The following is a 22,073-nucleotide window of genomic DNA, read 5'->3' as shown; positions in this document are numbered from 1 at the left end:
TTCTGCAGGCTGATGGACAGTCTGCAGTAAAAGTCTGAAAGCACTCTGTGTCCACAGTGAAATTATCATCACATGGCCAGAGTTCAGCAGAGAAATGATGGAGTCCTATGGAGCTACAGACGTAAAGGATCAGTTCTCCCCAAAAGAAAGGGAAAAAAGCTAGTTTAGTTTTTAACTATGGAAGTCTACATACACACAACAGCCCTGCATGAACGTGATAATGTCCAGTTGAAACGGTTTCAGAGACATACTGATTCAACTTTATAGTTGAATTAATTGAATAATATTTTATACTGGAGGCTGTATTCTGTGTTGCAGAGTGGCAATTCTAATATATATATTTTTTGCAATTTTATATTCAAGGTATTTCCATCCTTTTGAGATTAGAATAAATATGATATAAAACTGCCATTACAGTCACTGGTCTGGCAAAAATTATCATTTGGTACTGAAAAACTCACACTTCATATCAGCACTACTATCAAATGATACCCAGCCCTAGTTACACTTCATAGGCAGTTAAACAGATGAGTCACACACACTCGGGATTTGGTGTGATTAAATTAACTGCAGTGAAATATTTTCTAGCCCAGTGCACTCATGTGTTTTATCCTGGGAGATCCAGTCAGGCTGAATCTCCTCAGGAGATTCTGGGCCTCAGGAGGTTGCAGTGGTCAAACTGGAGTGAGTCTGCTTCCAAAGAAAAGGTTTTTCTTTGGCGGGGGAGAAGAGGTAGCAAATTCCTTCTCTGTGGCTCTTGGGTCGATGTCCTCCTCCCAGCTGCAGCTGTTCTCTGTATCCCCCCATCCCCCCCCTACTCCCTCAGGACGTCACCGGCCTCACTGTTGGCCTAGGGATGGTTGTCACGGGAGACCAGCAGACATCTGAGCCGGTGGCTAGGTTGACTTACACCTACTCTGGCCACGAGTTAATGAAGTGTACACACTGCTGGGGCTTACTGGCAAACACATATGCACTTGTGTGCACACACACACATAATTGCACACGGAGGCACACTAACAAACACGACGCTTCATTAAGCAGCACTTAGTGTCTCAGTTAATAAATGACAAGGGAAATATTCTGGAGCTTATTTCCTTTTTGAAGGATTGAGGAGGCACACAAACACACTATCTTCCTCTTATTTTCTCTTCCACACTCACATAAACTATGATTTTCTCCTGATCATGGAACAACATGCCTGGTATGTGTTCGACAGCCCCCCCTGGTGCGAGGAAAATGCAGTGCATCTCAAAAGAAGCAACAATTTATTTAGTTCAGAGGAGGCAATAGCTGGTTATTTGTTTTGTATTGATTCGGTGTTGATGTGTGTCAGAGAGGGGTGGAAGACAGATAAGGTGTCTGTGCTGATGAGTGGAGCAGGCCAATAAACAAAGTTGTTTGTTTGAGTTGTCCTCCAGCTGTTTTAGAGGGAAGTATCAGAACTAACAAGCCAGTTCTGCCAGCGGCACCTCTCTCAACACTCCTCCTCTTGTTTGCTTTATTTGTCTTGCAACGGCAGGAGGACAAAGAAGGGAAAGAGAAGACAGGGCAAAATGATTGATTTTCAGATACCTGAATAGGGATTTTACCCAGGATTTAAGTCTTACCTACTTTTACACTTATTCAAAGTTCCTGCTTGTTCCGAAGACTCAGTTAAACTTCATCAAAGTTGTATTCCATTCAGTAAGAGACGTATCACTTCAGTTAAAGATCTACAAGTGTCACCCACTCAGGGTAAGCAACTCCACTTGGAGGTAAAGCAGCAGTAAAATCAATTTGCCATGCCTTATTGAGCCTGGCTACAGGAAAGAGCCTCTCTTGAATATGCTGATAGTCTCCTGTGTGATAAATATGTATTTAACCTTTGTTTTGCAGTGTTAAGCTGTCAGATTCTCTGCTGCTCCGTAGCTGTTGTGATATCACATGCGCACACTCCACCCCCGCAACTATTCCCAGCGCTGACGCCCACTCTCACAAGCTAGACCACATGCCTGTAACTTCTTTTGGCTGACTGCCTGTCAGGTTGGCAGCCCTGTTTGTTTATAAGGCTTCACCAGAGCAGAAAGTCTGGACAGGCTTGTGTATCTGACCACACACACACACACATTCTTACTGTACATATCTACGCATACACACATGTATCTTAATTGGAAGGCGCAGTGCAATCAGCGTATGTACCACAGAGCTCTGGGTGTCTTCAAGTCTGAACTGAGACAGATGTTATGGTGGTCTTAGCTAACAGGGTGGGGGGCAACATCATTAACAGTGGCACGGCAGAAGGAGGAAGCTTCATTAGTCGAGAAATATTTGAGAGAACAGATAGGAAATAATAAACAGAGAGATAGTATAGAGGAAGTGATGCAAAAATATGAGGAGAGGAAGAGGAGAACACAATCGTGTGCTGAGGAGTCAAAAGTTTCAGGAGAGGAATCTGACATCGGAAATACCAACATTTCTTTTTTTAAGCCACTAATGAGATTTTATTTGTCAGCTTCATATTTAGAATTCATGTATTATTTCATGATGTTGTAATCCTGAAGGAGTGGACAGCTGCATGTTTTAATGGGAAGGACAGCTAGAGAGGAGACAGTTGAGAAACAATAATAACTGTTGGTTGTAGTTTACAGTGTGACAGTGCCAGTGTCCAGGAATGGACAACACGGCTAAGGGTGAATGCTCTCACAATACGCTCAAGCATTGTGGACTTCGCTCTTGAATTAATGGGTCACACAAACACGCAGAGAGGAGAAGGAGGTGAAGGCTTAATCAAAGGAATAAAGTAGATGAACAGAAAAGAAAAAGCACGTATAGAAAGAAGCAAGTATGGGTGCATGTGAAAACTATGCATATTTTTGAATGATCTGAAACCTTAAAACCACATTGAATTGATTAAGGCCAGATCTGTGCTAAGACGACATAAAAATGGATCATAACAACCTGCTGTCCTCCAGGAATTGTGACATTCTGACCTGAAACTCATATAATCAGCCTCCCAAATCAAAACAAAGCAGCATTGATCCACAGCCTATTGGAGCGAAGGACATGGGGGTAAAGGTCGCCCCATTCACAATGGTCCCTCTGATTGGTGGATTTCATATGTGGACAATTATCTTTGGCAGCCGGCCTTAGGCTTAACTAGAAGTGAAATCCCTTAGATTTATGAAAGGCTTCTATTTCCCCCCTTTCTCTTTGTAAGGAATCACTTTCACACAAGGCCTGTTTTTCCCATTGTGTGCAAAATTCGAAAGTGTTGACATGCCTGAAAATTGTAGTTTTTATGGCTTGAACATGCAAAGAGTGAAACAGATACCCAGACAGGAAGTCAGATATTTCCTGCAGGTGAGTGTGAGGACATGAATGTCTCTGTTTGTGTGTGTGTGTGTGCGTGCGTGTGTGTTTGGTGTGAAAAATGTGGCTGGGCTGCATTGCAGGGGCAATTTCAAACTCCGGTGTCAGTTACCTGCGCGGAAAGAGCTTATCTGTCGGATCAGCAATCAGTGACAAGTCGGTGAAGAAATCGGCTTCTTTTTCTGTGGGCTTTGAGCAGGTCACCTCCACAGACTCTCACAAGTTAGCCTTCAACTGGAGTTCGGCAGGGTCAGTGTGCAGCGCTAGGCGGAAGAAAGTAAAGGGCACAGAATCAGGTGGTCTCTGTCTGACGCAGGAAGGGTGACTGATGGGAAAACAAAGATTGTTTAAGCACATGATGCAGAGGAGTTGGAAAATGTGTTTGTTTTTTTGCCAGCCATTATTCTAGTTTCGGCTCTCAAAATTTATCTTTTATTAGATTAGATTGTTTCACCTTTCCACCTCTGCAACCCATCCGTAAAGTACAAGACATTTCATTCAAAACCATAAATCTCAACCCAAATTTGGTCAAGGATCACAAAAGTTAATAATGATTCATTGTGTCTGACCGCAATTCAATATTTGTGAAGATGTTTCAGCCTGTACCAAACTGTAAGACCACCTGTCCGACATCCCATGAGTCACTTCACTAGCATGGCTAACAATCTTATAATGGTCTTTATTATTTCGGCCCACTGGCAGCATTTTCCAAACAAGATTCTAAGACTCACTAATAGTCCAAATGACTTGTTAAATCGGATGTTATTGCAGTGTAATGGAAGCTTGATTTATTCTAATCATATTCCAATAAGATCCTTTTTGTGCACTAGGCTCAGTTCCACATGAAAGGATCATCTGATATCCAGACTCCGATAACGTTAACATAGTGAAAATACTGTCAGAGACTCAACAGTGGGCCAGTGCTGCCATGTGTACACACTGTGCATGGCTTCAGGCTATTGCTATGTGAGCCCTGCTTTTACTGCACACAACAGGGCATTGTATATTACTGCATAGTTATGGGACAGTAATAGTGGGGGAGAGTGGGAGTGCACACTGGGGTACATTCCTCCATAAATAAGTGACAACCAGAAAGTAACTACAAACAGCAGGAGGCCCTGTTCCTCATAAGACCTGGGTGTTCATAGGCAAGTGTTTCATGTTGTCTTTCAACTAAGAGAACCATCATTTACTCAACACTGGCAGCTGTGAAAGAGGGAGCGACATACTTGAGCTATTGGAGCGAGAAACAATTCACTTGCAGATCCCTTGAGACATTCTGCAAGAAGGAAGTCATTTCTTGGCCTGGAATGCTGACAGTAAAAGTGCAGGGAGGCAGGTTGTTGCAGACCACAGGATGTAATTTTTGGTTTGGAAGAGCTGCCTGAATTATGACTTTGGACTGGCAACAGCTGACCTGTTGGTTAGCTGTGATGATGTATGTGTTGTTGTCAGGACAGATGGGTTTTGACACAGAACCACTTACCAACTACAATAGCTAAGATGAAAACTAAAGATTTCAGAATTTCAGACCATTTTAAGACTCTTGGAGTCGACTTTCGGCTTTTATATATTGTACAATATTTAATGGACATGTTCGAGCCAAAGTAATAACCCCCGAACCATTATCACATTTTATGTTTGCCTTGTGTCAAATGCCTTTTCCACTGAAACGTCATCAAATATTTAAGGATAGTTGTAGGGCGGGGCAGAAAAATTCAACAATAAAAAATAGTTATTGGTGACTTTGGGCTCATTTGGTTGGTGTATATCAGTCAATATGACAAGCAGTAATAGATATTTTCAAAGAACCGTCACGTTTTACAGCATGCAGATTCTGCTGAAGTTTAAGGTTAACTGAGTTCTTGTTTCTGGACTCTGTTTTGCCTGTTTTCAGCAAGTATACAAGAAACAATATCAGAAATGAATCAAAAATAATTTTTACTATGCATTAGCTGTGGCTCTCACCATCTGCTCAGATTCAAGCCTGTTTTCTGGGGTTGTTGCACACATATCTGGGAAACACAGGAAATCACTAATTCATGCAGAAGTAGACAAGGCAGCTAAAGTTTGTTAGAAAAAAATACATTTCTTCACAAAATAACTCTTGGAATTAATTATGTATAACTTTGTAAATAGTATTAGCATAGCATGAGGCTAACCGTGTTCCACAGTATAATGAAATGGCATGATCCCTGTCTATTGGCCTGCTTACCGTCTGCCCATTGCGGCCAAGTGCCTGAGCATGTGAGCGGGTGAAAGCAGACAGAAAGTGGGTGGACGCAGACTTGTCTCCATATGTTAGACATTAATCGTCAGCTGCTGCAGTGTGTTTGTTCATGCGCTCACCCCACCACTTTCAATTACATGGCCCACAAACTAGGCCATTGATCCCCTCACGTTTTCCTGTTAAGGTATGTCAGTTTGCACCTTCTTCTTGCTCATTTGGATCAGGTCACTTACATCAGCAGCTGCAAAGAAATGGTCTCATGCAGAATCGCAGTCCACCCCCCACCCCCACCCCTTCCTCCTTTACATAAACAGGTATTTCTACTATTGTCTTGTACATACTGACATGTTTGCACAATATATGAACCCAGCGAGCTTGTTTGCTGACTGTCAGGCAAACAAGACAGTGTTGCTTTTCACAAACCCCATAGAACGAGCAAACACAGCGACTGTCGTGTCTCCTGCGAGATTCCTAATTGGAAACAACGCTGCCTTGAGGACTGACGCTTGTCTTAGTCCGTCGTGTTGATCAGATAACTCGATCACATATTAGCTGGCTGCCATGCGCTGAGAGCAGTTTGGATGTGGCTCAGAAGTAGGTTATGACACATTTGGATGCGTGCTGGCGTCTGGTGGGCCCCTCTGCAGGGACAGAGAGCTAAACAAGAGACAGCTTGCAGACGAAGTGCTGATAAAGAACAGACCGTGTGTATATGTGTGTGTGTATATACGTGTGTGTGTGTGTCAGACAGTATGACTGACACCTGGTATTATGAGGGTCCAGTTTTAAGAGCAGAGAATGTTTCTTGTCAGTTTCTTCTGCTATAATGCTCTTTATACTCTCTGTCTATCGCTCACACATTTACATTCAGTCTGTAACCACTCCAAGTTAGAAGAGGGGCTTTTAGCCTGAGGGTGAGGGGCTAGTCGCTCTGCGTCCTGGAATGCAGTTGACTTTCTAAATCCCCACCAGTCTATCCTGGGGCTGTGGGGCAGGGCCTATCTCAAGCCCCCTTTTCCACGTGAGCTACGTCTGGAATCTCTAAGCAAGCAGTCAGCCGATTCTCCCAGGCTCACTCTTTCACCGTCACTGTGCGTGTGTTGGTCCTAAAGTGCAATGGAAGAGGAAATAGCAGATGAAGACAAAGATTGTTCACTTGGGGAAGGTAATGAGCTTTCTGACATGCCACCCGCAAATGAATTCAGATCCTTTGGAGGCTTGAATCTGTTCTGTCTGCTGAGTGTAATTTGGTTAGCAGTGGGGGAACAGTGTTTGGGAGTTAAAAATAGGATTGGAAGTACATGAGACTACCGCGGCTCTGAACTTGAGCAGGGTGGGGGTTTGGGCTGATGGTGCTGGTGATGGGGTTTGATCATGACGCACCGTCTCATAGTATCTCTGAGAAATTATGCCTGCTTTTTATGCTCATTGATTAAAGCGGTTTTTGTATTTTCTTCAAAAGATACAGGTGGAGACAAAGCAGACAAACTGAGGATTGAAAGAAAGAAATTCAGTGGAAGGAAATATCATGATGCAGGAAAACAAATAGAAGTTTCTGCTCCCAGTTGCTCCCGAAGTTCTAATGAAGCTATCTTGAAACACAAAATTCCTTTTTTCATCTGTAGCTCACAGCTTGCTCTTAAGCGTTCAAAGAAAAGCCATATTAAACCACCCACAAAATAGTGGCAAATCACTTGAAATATCCTCTGCCAACTGTTGAAGAGCTGAACTCTGTAAGAGGTCCTTTATTTTCCACCATTACCCTCTGAAAGATACACATTATAGCTCTACCTGCCCGTCTAGAAAACAAGGCAGCAGATCAGCTTGCTTTATTGCTTCTTTCCCCTCTGTTTTCACACTCAAGCAGCTCTCTTCCTTTGGTGCCATCCATGTTTTCTTCTCTTCTCTTCTCTTCTCTTCTCTTCTCTTCTCTTCTTGCAGACTCTTGCAGAATCTCATGGGATAGCTTTCAGATTGGTGGATTATAATTGTATTCCCCAGGCCCTGATTGATTCATGACAAGATAACAGAGTGCAAAGATGTTTATGTGCCTAAGGAGTTTATTTTTTCTCCATTCTGCCCTGAAGTGAAGTATTCAATTTAAATGTCAGATTTTTTTGTTGTAAAAAGTATTTTCATATGTGATAAAACGGCGAAAATGCCCATTGTGGTATGTCGTGCGGATCAAGCCTTCTTAAAAAGTATGTTTTCAAAAGCAAATTAGACATCTATGGTGTTCAGTGGAGCACAGCTGTGTCACACAATCATCAAAAATAGAAAAAAATCACATTTCCTCCAAATATTTTGGAATCAGTGAATGAATTTAGCAAGGCTCTGGATGTATCAACAGATGGATATCATCGCCAAGTTCCTCCATTTGTGTCTCCTCATAGTAATGGATATCCATGGCTTCTTTTAAAAGGGAAGAAGCCTGAACATCTGTTTCAATTCAGTGTTTTCAACACCAATATTCTGTCTGTCATACTAAATTGTGAATATACTGCTGAAATATAAAGCAGCATGAATATGTAATGAAGTGGACTGACTGCACATCAGACAATGTTTATTTCAGCGTTGCTTCTGGAGAGAATATTAACATCTTTTTACATATGAAGTCAGTCAGTTTTCTCTTTCCTGCACTTTCTCACATGGACCGTGTCATAGCAGCAGAAAAGAGCTTACGGCCATAATTTCTTCCATTTTGGCAAACTTTTAGATCTCGGGTGGTTGAATTTGCCATAACCTGCCCTATTCATGACCTGTGGAAATATAACATGCGCTCACGCACTTGTTGTTGATGTCAAAACATCAGCACAGCACACGTTGACCCCTTGTCTCTGTGTCCCCTCTGTCCCCTCAGAACAAACCAAAAGCAACCTGAAGGTAACCTCCCCAGAGGACGCCCAGCACGTGAGTCGCAGACAGGCCTCCCCAAATGGGACGGCCCCTTCAAGAGGGGACGCCAAAGGCAGCCGCACTGTCCCTCGAAGGCACACGTTAGGGGGGGCCCGCGGCTCCCGAGAGATCCTGGCTATGCAGCCGCCGGACATGGACAAGAAGAGGGAGGCCTTCCTGGAGCATCTGAAGCAGAAATACCCCCATCATGCCTCAGCGATCATGGGCCACCAGGAAAGGCTGCGAGAGCAGGTCAGTGGGTGGAGAGAGGCAGTGTTGTTATTTGTTTAGGCTTGATCTGAATTATAAGTCTGTTGTATTGTTCATTTTATGGAAGACACAACAGTAAATCAATTTTAAAGCTGCACTATTCAGTATATTTAAAATTGATCAAATGACACGCAGAGAATTCCTGAACTTTGCAGCTCTAAGGAGCTTTTAGCATCTTTCAACATTTTGTCTTGGTTTCCCAGCCTGCAAACTCATCCACCTTATCTCCAGCAGGAGGTTTGTAATGTTTTTAGGTCTAAACCTGACATAGAAACCTGTTTTAAAAAGTCTGTATGTTGCACCCACCAAGCACTGGTTGGTAGACAAATTTTACGGCTAGCTGGTGAACAATACACAACAGAAACACAACTCAAAAAGAATGCTAATGTTGCTGCATGTCAACTGGAAGTGTAAATCGACTCAACTTTAGAAGGTGACAATATGTCTGAGGTTTTATTTTTAGTTTACTCCTCTGCACCAAAGTGGCAAAAAATATTTTAGCACATTTTTAATGTCAATTTAAGAATTTAGGAAGAAGATATAATCCTCATAATTTTAAAATCTAGTTCCTTTTCATCTTAACTGCAAAAAAACCCATATAAGTAGTAATTCTTTAATAACAACAAACATAAAAGAGAGATCCCTATAAAATTAGATAAATAATTCTGTTCATGTACTGACAGAATCACGAGTGTTATTGTCCACTCATAGAGTTCAAAATATTCAGATTTTCCTCTGCAGATTGAAGCAACAGTGCAGCTGCAAAACTATTTCCTCCTCTTTTCTCCTTCTTTTTTTTTTTTTTTTTCGCCGCAGGTTAAATGTGAAGACTACCCTATAAATCTGCCTGTCGCGTTTCCCTCCCACAGCCGCTGTGAGACAGCGAGGTGGTGATTTTCTGGTGATTTTTCACAAAACATGTGAACCGCAAACAGTTCAAATTGTTCATATACTCTGAAACCTGTTTTGATCGACACAGTCGCACGTGTGTGTAGCTTCAGACTGGTTTGTGTATTTGAGACTACAGTATGATGTATGAAGTATGCCTGTCCTGGTTATTTTGGAGTTTTTTTTTTTACTGACTTTAAAGTCCTCTACTTTTTGAAGTCAAGTAAGTTGATGGGGGAGGGCGACGCAGAGGGAGTCACTAGGTGGACATTTGGCTCACCTGGTCATTGTGTGTTTGTTTGCTCCGGGTCAGAGGAGACAAAAGGGTGGGGCAAGCTGGCTTTGTAGCCAAAACAATTGAGGTAATGGTGAGACTGGCAAGGAGCCACAGGGGAGCTCCAGGCACTGGTACAGGCATTGTGCAAGAGATTTTGTTTGCTGTTTTCAGACCAGCCCACACAGCCTGCTCTTTCCATGAGGTGCTGTTATAATCCACTGCATTGATCATGAACTCTGTGAATTTGCATCGGTAATATCAGTCAGCAGGGATGACGTGTCATGTTACTTCAACTTGTGTGTGCGTGTGTGTGTGTGTGTTTTGGAGGGCAACTGCGTGCTTTGGTGCATGTGAGATATTTTATTAAGCAAGTTGTCAACACGTCTTTGAAAAAGCTGCGTGTGATCCAGCGATCAGGGAGAAGGAGCAAAGAGTTTGTTGTGAAGTTGAGGTGGTCAGACAGGTAAGTTCAGCTCCGAACCGGGGTGGAGTCAGAGTTGCCATAGTGACTCATGATGTCACCGCTGGAGGGGCTCAGTTTACGTGTAGGTGCCTGCTGGAGCGATCTGGCTGGCTGGGTGAGATCTGTGTGCGAGTGCAGGAGCGCTGCCGTGCTAAACAGGCGATGGGTCTGAAGACTGTCTGGAGGAATAGAAATAAACTTTTCACACAGACGGAATAAACTTCCCGCAGAGGCAATAAAGGTAGGACACTACTACGGGAAAATCGGGTAATTTTTCAGGCAGCCAGTGCATTCTCAGACACTCAAAACATCGCATCGTGTGCCACATTGCGAGAACTACTACTACGTTACTCTGCTGCATGGATTATAGTGCTTTTAAGCAAACTGTCGTACGACCAGTAGTGTGTGTGTGTGTGTGTGTGTGTGTGTGTGTGTGTGTGTGCGCGCGCGCGCTGCAGCAGACTGGGTGCACACCAGCAGGTTGTCAGGTGCTGCAAACTTTAAGAAGCGAATGCAAAACTTGGGGAAAGAAAAAAAAAAAAAAATGGAAGGATAAGGCTTGCAGCGCAACGGATCTCTCCACTCCACTGATGTTTAGTCAGGTTGTCAGCAGTAAATCATCCAAAAGGTACAATCACCTGCAGCGCCACACAATCCTAACGAGATGGCAATTATGTAGCCATAATTGCAAAACAAATGATCCACTGTGAACGGAAGTTAAAGGTCAATATCTTGCGCGATGTTAATGGTGGTTATGATTATGGAGACAATATCGTCAGTAGTGCTGTTGTTGACTGTCATGCTGTTAGGTGCTGCTGTTACTTTTGCAATCCTGCACTTTGCAGTGGCACTATGTTAGACTTGAGGTTTTTGTGAGTCATTTTCTTTATCTTTGTAAATGTGTTTTAGTGTTTAATGACTTTTACAATCTGGCATCTGCCGATTGCAACCTGCAGTGCATATTACCACCTCAGTTGGACTTAATGACTGCTGTTTTTGTGTGGCTCTTTCGCTGTATTTTTCTAGGCATGCAGTGAATGTGTTATTTCATAGTCTAATTTCAATGGACTCTGGAGCTTTTGCTTGTGTCTGGGGTTAAATGCCACTGTATTGCCTTGATGTGTGCAGGATTGCTTGATTTGTTCAGTGTCACATACTTTGCATGTGTTTACAAGGCGTGCTCCTGCTTATGCACATATTGCTTGTGTCAACTTGTGTAGAGAAATTATGTTTTTGGGTCATTCCAGGGTCATGGAGAATTAACTAGGTGCTGATTGTCAGTTTGTAAGACATGATACTTTTAAATAGATTTAGGGATGAAACTCCTCATATGTTATTGAGATGACGGGAATGAGATTTGAGGGAGAAGATGCAAGATGCTGTCATAGTGATTTGAGCATGAATTTTTTTTTGCACATGAATGTAGCTGATGACTGAAAAAAGATGATTGGAGACCGTTTGAGGCATAATTCAAGTTGTCTAGAAGAATGCAATTGTTTACTCCTAATATAAAATTGCGGCAAATTAAAACAAAACAAAAGTGGCAGGTTTATTGACATGTTTGTCATTTGTTATCATGGGGCGGTATAATTACGCTGCTTTGAGGAAAAACAGAAAGAAAACAAGTTGTGTGGCTGTGAAATCTGCGAAACATAGTGTGGGAAACTACTGTTCTCATGCAGGCGTAAAAGTGCCGACCATACAGGAAAGGCAACATCAGATGCAACAGTGCATGCTTCAGAGGTGAGAAAGAATTGTCTCCAGAGGTTTGAGTTACAAAGGCGGGGATTTATCAAGGTCAAGCGGAGGTTGGGAAGATGATATCGCTTTAGTCTGAAAAGTGGATGACCCCACACACTCAGACACACCAACTTACTCTTAGTGACTTATAAGGTACCCCTTGGTTCCTCTATCGTCTCCTTCTGTGATCCTTAAACCTGCAACAAAAGCGAGAGGTTTAATTTCCTCCTCTCTTCATCATGTCTGCAAAGACCTGGATCCCACCCAAGGGAGATGAGATGATATCTCATTGGCCTTACCGCCACCCATCCTCTCACCCCTCTCTGTCTCTGCCCAGGGGCTTTGACGAGCACAAACCAAACCGCTTGACCGATCACAGACACACATGTGCACACACACACATACACACACAGTGAATTCCCTCCTTCCGCCTGTGTGTCAGTGTCTGTGTGTGATGAGCTGTGACTTGCTAGGCCAATGCTTTCTCTCTAGAGTGGAGCGGCCATGTTAGGACAGCTGTCTGCAGCTGTGGGCACTAGAGAGACAGACAGACAGGCAGGCAGACAGACAGACAGACAGGCAGAAAGACAGGCAGGTCTGTCACCCTCAAGCTGTGATAATCCACTGGCTGATGAGAGCACAGATTATGGTAACAGCGTGAGTGTCAAGATGGGAAAATTGTTTTTCCTCACCCACATTATGTGGTTTGGTGTTCAAGTGGGCTACGTCAGGAACAAGGTGATGTCAGGTGTGTCTATGCACCAATCAGATCTGAACAGTATAATATGAGAATCAGATGCTGGTGACAGTCTACTGGAGAAAGATTAGGAGATATCCTTTAGATTTTTAAGAAATATAATAATTTATAGTTAAGGGTTTTTTTTTACTTGTTATTTCTTATTTACTCACAACTGACTTGGACTAAACTTAAGATGTAACAATGAGTTTTCTCACAGTCTTAGATCATTTAGAGACACATACTTCCAGTCAGGAAATGTTCCAAATCTGCAGGATGGGATAGTTATGCAATTTATCACAATGCAGTCTCTTACATTATTGATCACTTAGCACCCGTATAACTTTTCATTCTGTACTTAGCCAGAGGTATGACCTGTATTTGCTTCAGACATTTTAATTAAATGTGCTCTCTGTCTACTGGTTTACTAGTTTTTGGCTGCTTGTCATTGAAGTAAATGGTGGACATGTTGCTGCTTGTGTGTTTGTGTGAAAGCACATCTTTCAATGTATTGAATAAATACAACATATGTTGACATATGAGTCCATATTTTTTTAAAATGGCATTTTAAGAGTATGTTTTTCTCTTTATTTATACATGATCTGTTGTAGGTGACTGTCTTGTAATACGTCATGTATTGGTTTTTGTTGGCAAAGCATCATGGCAATATTGCATTGTGTTATGGTACGATTTCTACTCCCTAAGTATGTAACTAACTCCATTCATTTCCTGTAATAGTTTATGTACAAACAGGCAGATCCTCTCTTGATTTGTTTGCTCTGAGTGAGTGCGCTTTGGCCAGCAGGAGCTAAGTTTGCCAACAAACAAAGGCAGAAGACTGTTTATAGCTGATGTTATCAGAAATCTCAAAATGTTACTCAATTGTGTCGTGCTGGCCTTTTATCTTTTATTGCTTGATCCGTCAAAGTCAAACTTTCGCAACATGTTTTCGCTTGCCAAGTTGCAGCTAATTCACAAAATTAGAAAGCTGCAGGGGAATGGGATATATGATGATAATTATAAACGTATTTAAGTCATAATCCTTTCGTGATTTTATTATTGCTTTAAAAAAAATGATGCCTTAATGATTACATCCCCCGAGAAGAGGGCAAGAAAAACCTTTAATGGCAGCAAAAACTGGAAGAATCCTTGGAAAAAGATCACACAGGAAGAGATCCCCTTTCAGAACTAGTAGCTGGGCAGCCAGTCAAAGGCGGATCAGTGATATAAATTAAGCATGGAAAATGATGCATTTAGTAACAGCATCAACATTAGTAAGACAGCAGGGTGCACAATATCTGCACCTTCCCACCAATTCATGTTGAACAAGGCCACATAAATACTGCTCATTTGTCATTATGGACAGTAAATGTACTGTAAACTCTCCCTCTGGGTCTTTTTGAGGCATTGCAACACTTGGCCGGTCCCCTACATACTTCTCTCTGTGGGCTCCTGGCCCTGCTACACTCTTGCTCCTCATAACCAAGGTCAGCTAGATAACACTGGCACCAGGCATGCATTAACTCCCCGCAAGAGATCTGACCATGATCAGACACAAAAAGAATAGGGAGGGAGTTTTTAACAAAACTGCACAAAGAGAATGCATTGTCTTGCACTCCTGGCAAAGTATTCCTGCTACGATTAGATTATCACCAGAGCTAAAAAAAAAAAAAAAAAGGCTGATCTGGTAAGCAAATATGCAGATAATTGCATACTGAAACACTTATACCCATGTGACATTTTCACAAAACACACCCTTGTAATAGCCTTTATTGCACCTTGTGTCTGAAATCAAACAATCAGACACTGTGTGCAGCAGGTCTGCAGCAAAACATCTGTTTTTAATCATCGCACCTCCTCCACTGACCATCAGGAGCTGAACTGTTTTTAGCAGCATCTGCCACCCCCTGCACGATGTGACATTTTGAGAGCTACCTTGAGTAACACAAACAAGAACCACAAGGTTAATGACGGGCATGCGTTGACCTGCCAGTTAACGGGGGTTATGTGGAGGGGGTTTGGGTTTTAGGGGTGCTGCACCCCAACAGAGAGGACAAGTGGTCCGTGGAGTGGCGCCAAGGCTGTGTCTAATCCTGAGTGTTGTGGTGGGGGTTAAGCCGCCCTGACAGAGGGCCCTGATGGACTTACCTCTGATCACTGCTGATAATGAGTCAAGCCAGACAGAATTTTACACACTGTCTCAAACGTCAATGCTAGTGTGTTAATCAGGCTGGCTAATCAGGTCTGAGCTCTTTTCAGTGTACTATTCAGCATCATAACAGAGCTGTTGTAGCCCAGGCTTAAGTTAGCAACAGGAGTCGGAGTTGTCATCAGTTACATTGTTATTCCTCTCATTTAACAGGCAGGTAGTCGTTACGAGGATCTTAAAAGTTCTGATTTTCTTGACAGATATGCAGAGAATGGAGGTGAAATGCCTGGAACCTCTTTAACCTTATGCCCTTACATTCCTTCGGGTACAATTTAGACCATTTGTCAGTACAGCAGTTGCAGCCTGAGGAGCCACTCCTTCACTTAATGCATCAGCTTGACTGCCATCTCACACAATCTCTGATGTATTTTCCTGTTTGACTGGTCTTTTATGTTTATTTGGTTTTGAAGGAAGCATCTTGGCATCCTTTTCATCTTTTGCTAGCGCTGCCTATCTGTTTTTGTTGATATGATGATGCCAGATATTAGATTGTGAAACTGAGTGACTTGTGGAGTAGCTAAGCTAATGGACAAAAGTGACATGTTGTCACCAGTCAGGACGATGAAATGCACATGCTGTTGTGCTGATGCTTCAAATCCCTGCTATGCATTTGTGTTGCTGATGTTTAACATTCTGTCTTCAGTCCGCAGTCAGGGTAGACAGATGCACGTTTGAAAATCTTTTCATTTTGATGGATCGCCATTACTGGCACAGCTGTTCATATTTTTGATATATTAGCAAAGGGATTCCGAGCTTTATGACCCCCACCACCAAATGGGGAGCAAGCAAGAGGGGTGTCTCCCCTTGTTTTCTCTATCTGCACCTTTGCTTTGCAAGTCTTTGCATGCAGCCCGACATCTGGCCTCCACCTTGGGCCAAAGGTATGAACTTCAAAAGGCAAAGCAGAGACGGAGGCACACCAGGATGATTTCACCACTGACAGGACCAGCTCCAAGCATCTGGCTTGAACCTTATTTTGATCTCCTGTGCTTTATTTCCAGTTGGCCCTTCTCAGTGAGGATAAAGGGGTGGAGTGTGGGTGTGAGATGGAGAAAAGCATGGCAGCAACTTGGCTCCAAGTCAGAGGAATCATTTTTCTAAATGTTTAAAATACACTTTCAACAGATAGAAAGAGAATGTAGTTTTCCTTTTACTAAACAATATGACAGATGACAGAGGACAGCTGGGATATCAGTAAGTATATAGTGGGAAAGTGTATATTTCAGGCATCAGCAGCTAATGGAATTGGTAATAAATTAGACAATTTGACAGAAGTGGAGCCTGTGCTGCAGTTTATCATAGTACCTCCTCTTCAGGTTGACACAGTTATCTACCTCAACTGTTGCTCATGTTTTGCATATACAAGTATTCATGTTGCATCCATGCAACTCAACACGTCACGTCTTGTTTAGTTTGCTGCGTTACACTTTACATTTGGTGTTAACTTGGGTGATGACTAAACAAGTCAGTCATGAGCGTGAAGCTCAGTGCAAGGGAAAACATGGTGCTGATTTTACACCTTAGGCTTCAGTGGGTGCAGTTGTTTATTGACAGTGAGAGTTGTGGTACCATATGGTTGACTGAGAGCTCAGGACTGTGTGTGTGCATCTGTGTGTGAGCAGTGTGTCTTATTGTGTCTCTCGGAGGTCAAGAACGGGTCAGAAGTGGATAATGAGGAAAATGCTCCAACTAGTCAGCGAAAAGGAAAAAACAACAATCAGTAATGAAACTAGCATGACAGATAAGCACAGACAATAGTCAAGTAAAAAACAAAGTGTGGCTGACAGTGTTTACATGACAGTGATGTGTAGTGGAGCATGGATCAGGAAATGTAGAAATACTGGACGCAGATGTTAAGCTTAACTAAAACTGAATAAACTTTTTTCAGTTTATTACTGAGTATCTGACTCTTTCTACGCACACACAGGGACGCAGGAAACTCACAGGACCACAGGAGAAACTCTCCTGTGGTCGAGTCGGTATAATAAATCTTGGGCTCAGTGGAGGAGTGTATGTGGTCCTCGGTGACTTGTTAATTAGGTATGAATAGCAAAGCCATTATGAGGGCTGGTTTCATTAGATGAACAGGGGACTTGACACTTGACAAAATACAGTAATATAACACCAGCCAAGACTTCCAATTCATTGTTAGTGAATAAAGGTGCAAAAATGTAGTTTAGCCGTGGCAGAGCTGGAATTATGCCCCTCGATTGCATTAGATTAAATGTAAGTTAAATGTGTGCAACATAATGTAGAGGATGCAGGACTCGGATTTCTCTGGAGAGAATAAGGCCCTCTTTGCCTTGGTGACCACAGGCTGGCAGCCACACACACATCCACACATTCTCAGATGTACACCCAGAGAGGCTCAAATTAGACCTGGAAGGCCTTTTATTTTACCACAGGAGAGAGGCTCTCTGGAGACGGACCAGGTTCGTGTGAGGACGTGTCAAATAAATGGGCCCTCCGAAATGTGAGCACGGCTTTGTCCACCCTGTGTACATGGATGGGTGAATTTCACTGTACAGAGATCCTGTGTGTGAGTTAATCAAACATTTATTGCGTTACTCTGGGATGCTGCAAGTGTTCACAGCTGTAAAACATGTCTTGCTCTTGATGAACTGATATTAAAGAGCAAGTCTGGACAGATCAAGGCTCTGCAGCGCTGTCAGCAAATAGTTTGCATATATTTCTTTGGTAAGAGAGACAGTGAGCGAGAGAGAGTGAGAGACTTCATGTGTGCACACTTGTAGGTGTGTGCAAATCATTGCATGCAAGGCGAGTAAATGATCTGCCAGTCTTGGTCTAAGTCTGGACCTGTAGGCTTGATTTGAATGTGCGGCTGAGACTTGAATGAGCAGCTGAAACCTTTTCAGTAAGACGGTGAATACCTGGAAACACACATTGCTTTTCCTGTAATAATCCGAATAAAAATTCAGAATCGTGAATTTGCTCAAAAATCAAACTAGGAACATTTCGGAGTGGCTACCATGCATATGTAAGCACTGGTGTCTGGTGGTATGGGTGCCCATGCATTGGGTGTCCATGTGTGTGTGCTCTATAGGAGGAGAGCCTGCTGAGTATATCTTGCATAGGCTCTCAGGATCCCTGAGGGTAGAGCACGGTCTTATCTCCCCAGGACACAAGTGTCATCTCTCTGTCTTCTGCCACAGCCTCGGGGCAGTGAGATAGAAGCTGAGATTGGACATGGGGATTAGTGTTGGAGCTGTCTTTTCAAGATAAAATGTACTTTTTAACACTGAATGGAAACTTTATGGAGTTTTAAAGCTGTTTCAGAGATCAGATTTTCTACTCATACGCTGCTGGAATAGGCTGCAAGGAAGAAATATTTGAACATCAGGATTCATGCAGATGTCCCTTACTCTCTAACACAATCTCAGGCTCACACATTGGCGCATGAATGCAAAACGCAAACGCACAAACAATGACTTTCCCCTGCAGTGCGCCGGGTGTGGATTGGTTGCGTTTGTATTGTGCTGATGGATAGTTTGGGACGTGGGGCGGTGTGTGCATTGGATGGGAGGGGGGCATCCGTTATGAGGTAGAGCAGAAAGGGAAGGGAGCAGGACAGAGCAGTTGTGCAGAACAAGTGCTACACGGGCTGAAACAACAGTGGAGGAAGAGACCCTGTTTCCCTTGGACCTGGGAGTTTCCAGTCTCACATGGAAGTCACTGCTGGAAGGAGACTGCCACTGATCTAATATGGTAAATACCATATTTATGCTTTTTAAGATAATTGAGAACATGTTGCTGTTGCTTAAGATGCGTTAAGTCATTTTGAACAGGACTCATATATTCACAACTCAAGCTTTTAAACTTGGCTTGACAGAACCAGCTCAAGACGGCGTTTCTGCAAACTCCCATTGGCTGATATATCCGATGGTTACGCAGAGTTGACTTTTGCAACTTCCCTAATTCAGAGGAGGGGTTGATGTCTGCTGGTGATAACCGTGACTAACTCATGTATGCGTGAGTGGATGAAATCAATTGGACGGCGCAGCTCAGTAGTTTGAAATGTCACAAGTGGCGGAAGAGATAGGCATCTTACCTCCTCTCTGCACTGGGTCAATAGGCACAGCATTGTGTTTGCCATGGTTATGCACTTCATTTGCAGTCAGACAGATCTGCTTGATTATATTTTACTTGCCAATGCAATATTTTATTTATGAGATGGTAACCGCTGTGGTTTTTGCTTTGCCTGTAAATGTCTGAACTTTATAAAGCTGTCTTGAACTGCCACAAGTTTTGCACACAGCTTCACCTCCACTGTCATTTTTGACTGTGTGATACTATAAAGTCATCTCCTTTTAACACACCAATTAACAAGCGAGCCCATCTCTGAAAGGTCATCTGGGGATTTGGATGAAGGGATTAGAGGTGGAATGCATCAGAGGAGGGAGGGAGGGAGGGATGCGGTAGCAATGAATGGGAATGGATGACTAGGGGATTTCGGTATAATGTCATTAAGGCTAGGGGAGACAAAGGATGATGGTCTGTCCACAGACAGCATACGGACTGAGCGCTGACTGGCTGATTGACAGGGGCTTTATGCTTCAAAGTTGAGCAGAACTGCAGTGGTACTGAGTTTTAGACTCACACAGGTGTTTTTTAATGAAGCCATGTAGGTTTGTGCCTACTTTCTGAACTTTTGTTTCTGTGGAAAAACAGACAACAACACTAAAAGGAAGGACAGTACTGGTTTAGTGTTTTGCTCAAAGACACAAATACCAAAAGCATCATACAGAAATTTGACACTTACTACATCAACTAGTCAGACCCAGAGCTCTAAGTGGAATAATGTGCCAGAAAGAGACAAGTTAATTGGGGGGTTAACCGTCTGCAGAGCCACTGTGTTCTGTTTATGTGTTTGCCATACAGATCAGGCCAGGTAATTACAGTTAGCTCTATTTCCGCTCCCCAGAGGCAGGGCCAAATTAGCATCTTAAGTGGAAAGCTGTGCTCACAACACTTGAGTTTGTGTTAAAAGCCGCACAAGCTTCCACCTCCACTCTCATGTTTGCTTTCCTTCACATCTAGAAAGACAATATAGAAAGAGTGAGTGAAACCTGTCTCTCTAGTTCCCCTGTGTGCATAAGAGATGATGCGTAAACAGGCGTTTTTGTAGTCGCACCATGGAAGTGGTTGTTGTAAATACATCTACATAAAAGTTGGCTTTGGCTTTTGACTTGTGAAACTTGCAGTGCATCGTTTGTCACAGTGACTAGCTAGGCTGTTAGTGACAAGCTAGGCTGTTATGAGAAACCTATTATAACCCCAACTATGTTGATTATGTAAGAGAGTAGGCACCAATCAGTGGGCTTTGTGTGGGCTGGCAGCAGGTGTGGTGCATGGCGCTCTGGCAGTTCTCTAGGCTATGTCTATACTTAAATCTCCATAAGAGACGCAGCGGGCTCCTGGTGGGAGCTGCCATTATTCGTAACAATCGTGATTTATTTTAATTGCCCCATCTCGGTTCCACATGTCAGCCTGTCTATCAGGAGCTAAAACATGGGCCACATGACATAACATAATCTGTTCTGCTCGGTGAAATCATACAATGTTATCCCGTTGGTTTAAAACTCTGTGATATTCAAGACATATTCAAGTGACAAGCCGCAACAAAATGCTCACAAGGTGCAGATACAGTTAGAAGTGTTACAACTGCGAGGGTGTACAATGTACTGTATAACACATGAAATGGTGCTCATCTATATAAAATTCAGTTACATATGTTTTGGGACTGTAGATGCACAAACACAGACCAGTGTTTTTTTAATGACAGCATACAGTTTGTCAGACCACTGTTGCATAAATGTTTTCAGGATGTCCTGGGTTCGGGTCAGATTTTCTGGAACAATGGCCTGACTCACTCATGCACGCACCCTGTCTCTCTTTGTATCCCTCTTTCTGTCTTGTTCACACACACACACATACATAACACACAAACAGCACACGCTTGAACTGCTTACTTTCTGTTATCTGGTTTCTCCACAAGAATGGTTGTTTACATTACACTTGATGTCCATGTAATGTAAAGCTGCTGCAAGCGAAGTTCCACACAATTAGAAGCCTTAAGATACACGGTTAAGTGCCTGCATGAGTTAGTGCTACGCAGCATAAGCATTTAGATTAGGCAAAATCCAGTTATTTCTATAACCTATTCTGACATACTGGAATCACGGTGAACATTCGACTCTGGTCTTAATGTAACAACCCACTGAAATTGGCTACAGCACTTCACAGACAACCCACCATCTTTGTAGTAGACATTTTCTGATTTCTTTGACACTTTCAAGATCTATTTTCTAGACACGTTCAATCTCAGGGGCCTCTTTTCATGACTTTATAATTTGTCATATTCCTGTGTTTAAGCTAATGTCTCAGTTGGCCATCCATCATAGCTGTCAGAGCAAATGTGGCATACAGAGGGAGTCGCTGCTGAAAAAGCACAATCACAGGCTGTATGGTTTTGACTGAAGCCGGGGAAATCACTGGTGTGGAATGCACTGTAGGTGTGAGCGGGTTGAAGCAGGTTTTACGGTGCTAATCAGCGGCTGGCCTGCGGTTTTAACATCTGGGCTCTAAAGCAGGAAGTGGTTAGCTAGGACAGGAAGTGGCTTTTGATGCGAGGCATTTCGGCAATATCTTACGCCGCCGCTGTCAGAATGATGATCGAGTGCGTGCGTGCATGAGAAAGAGGGAGGGCGAGAGACAGAGGAGTTCATCTGAACTAAACTGTTGACCTTTGGAGAGGACACCTCATTTGTCAGATATGGACTGTGTGGAGTGGTTTAACTTAATTACCCCTTTCCACAGGGAGGCAGAAGGTCTCATTTGCAGTTTCCTCTGCTTTTATATGCAACTGCCTCCGCTTTAACTACCTTTTTCTCATGTGCAGTTCTTCTGCAGCTGTCACATTGTGTCTATTGTAATGTATTGCTGAAAGTTGGCAGGAGCTGAAAGTAACAGTTTCAGTTGCTAGCCTTGCTCTGT

At 43.0% G+C, this 22,073-nt stretch overlaps 1 protein-coding gene across 9 annotated transcripts in view; it reads left to right on the top strand.

The window, feature by feature from the left end:
* LOC139220731 (sickle tail protein homolog) overlaps positions 1-22,073 on the top strand; it is an 83,226-nt gene that overhangs the window by 31,331 nt on the left and 29,822 nt on the right. For 8 of the 9 annotated variants that reach the window (XM_070852554.1, XM_070852553.1, XM_070852556.1 and 5 more), the window contains exon 2: positions 8,442-8,728. In XM_070852554.1, the coding sequence (XP_070708655.1) occupies positions 8,442-8,728 (287 nt within the window). Of the gene's footprint in view, positions 1-8,441; positions 8,729-10,508; positions 10,616-22,073 lie in introns of those variants that run through there. The other variant, XM_070852557.1, reaches the window with a different exon arrangement.

Source organism: Pempheris klunzingeri, chromosome 21 (genome assembly GCF_042242105.1).
Source record: "Pempheris klunzingeri isolate RE-2024b chromosome 21, fPemKlu1.hap1, whole genome shotgun sequence".
Taxonomy (NCBI): domain Eukaryota; kingdom Metazoa; phylum Chordata; class Actinopteri; order Acropomatiformes; family Pempheridae; genus Pempheris; species Pempheris klunzingeri.
Note: the sequence above shows the minus strand (reverse complement) of the source record. Positions and strands in the feature narration are given on the sequence as shown.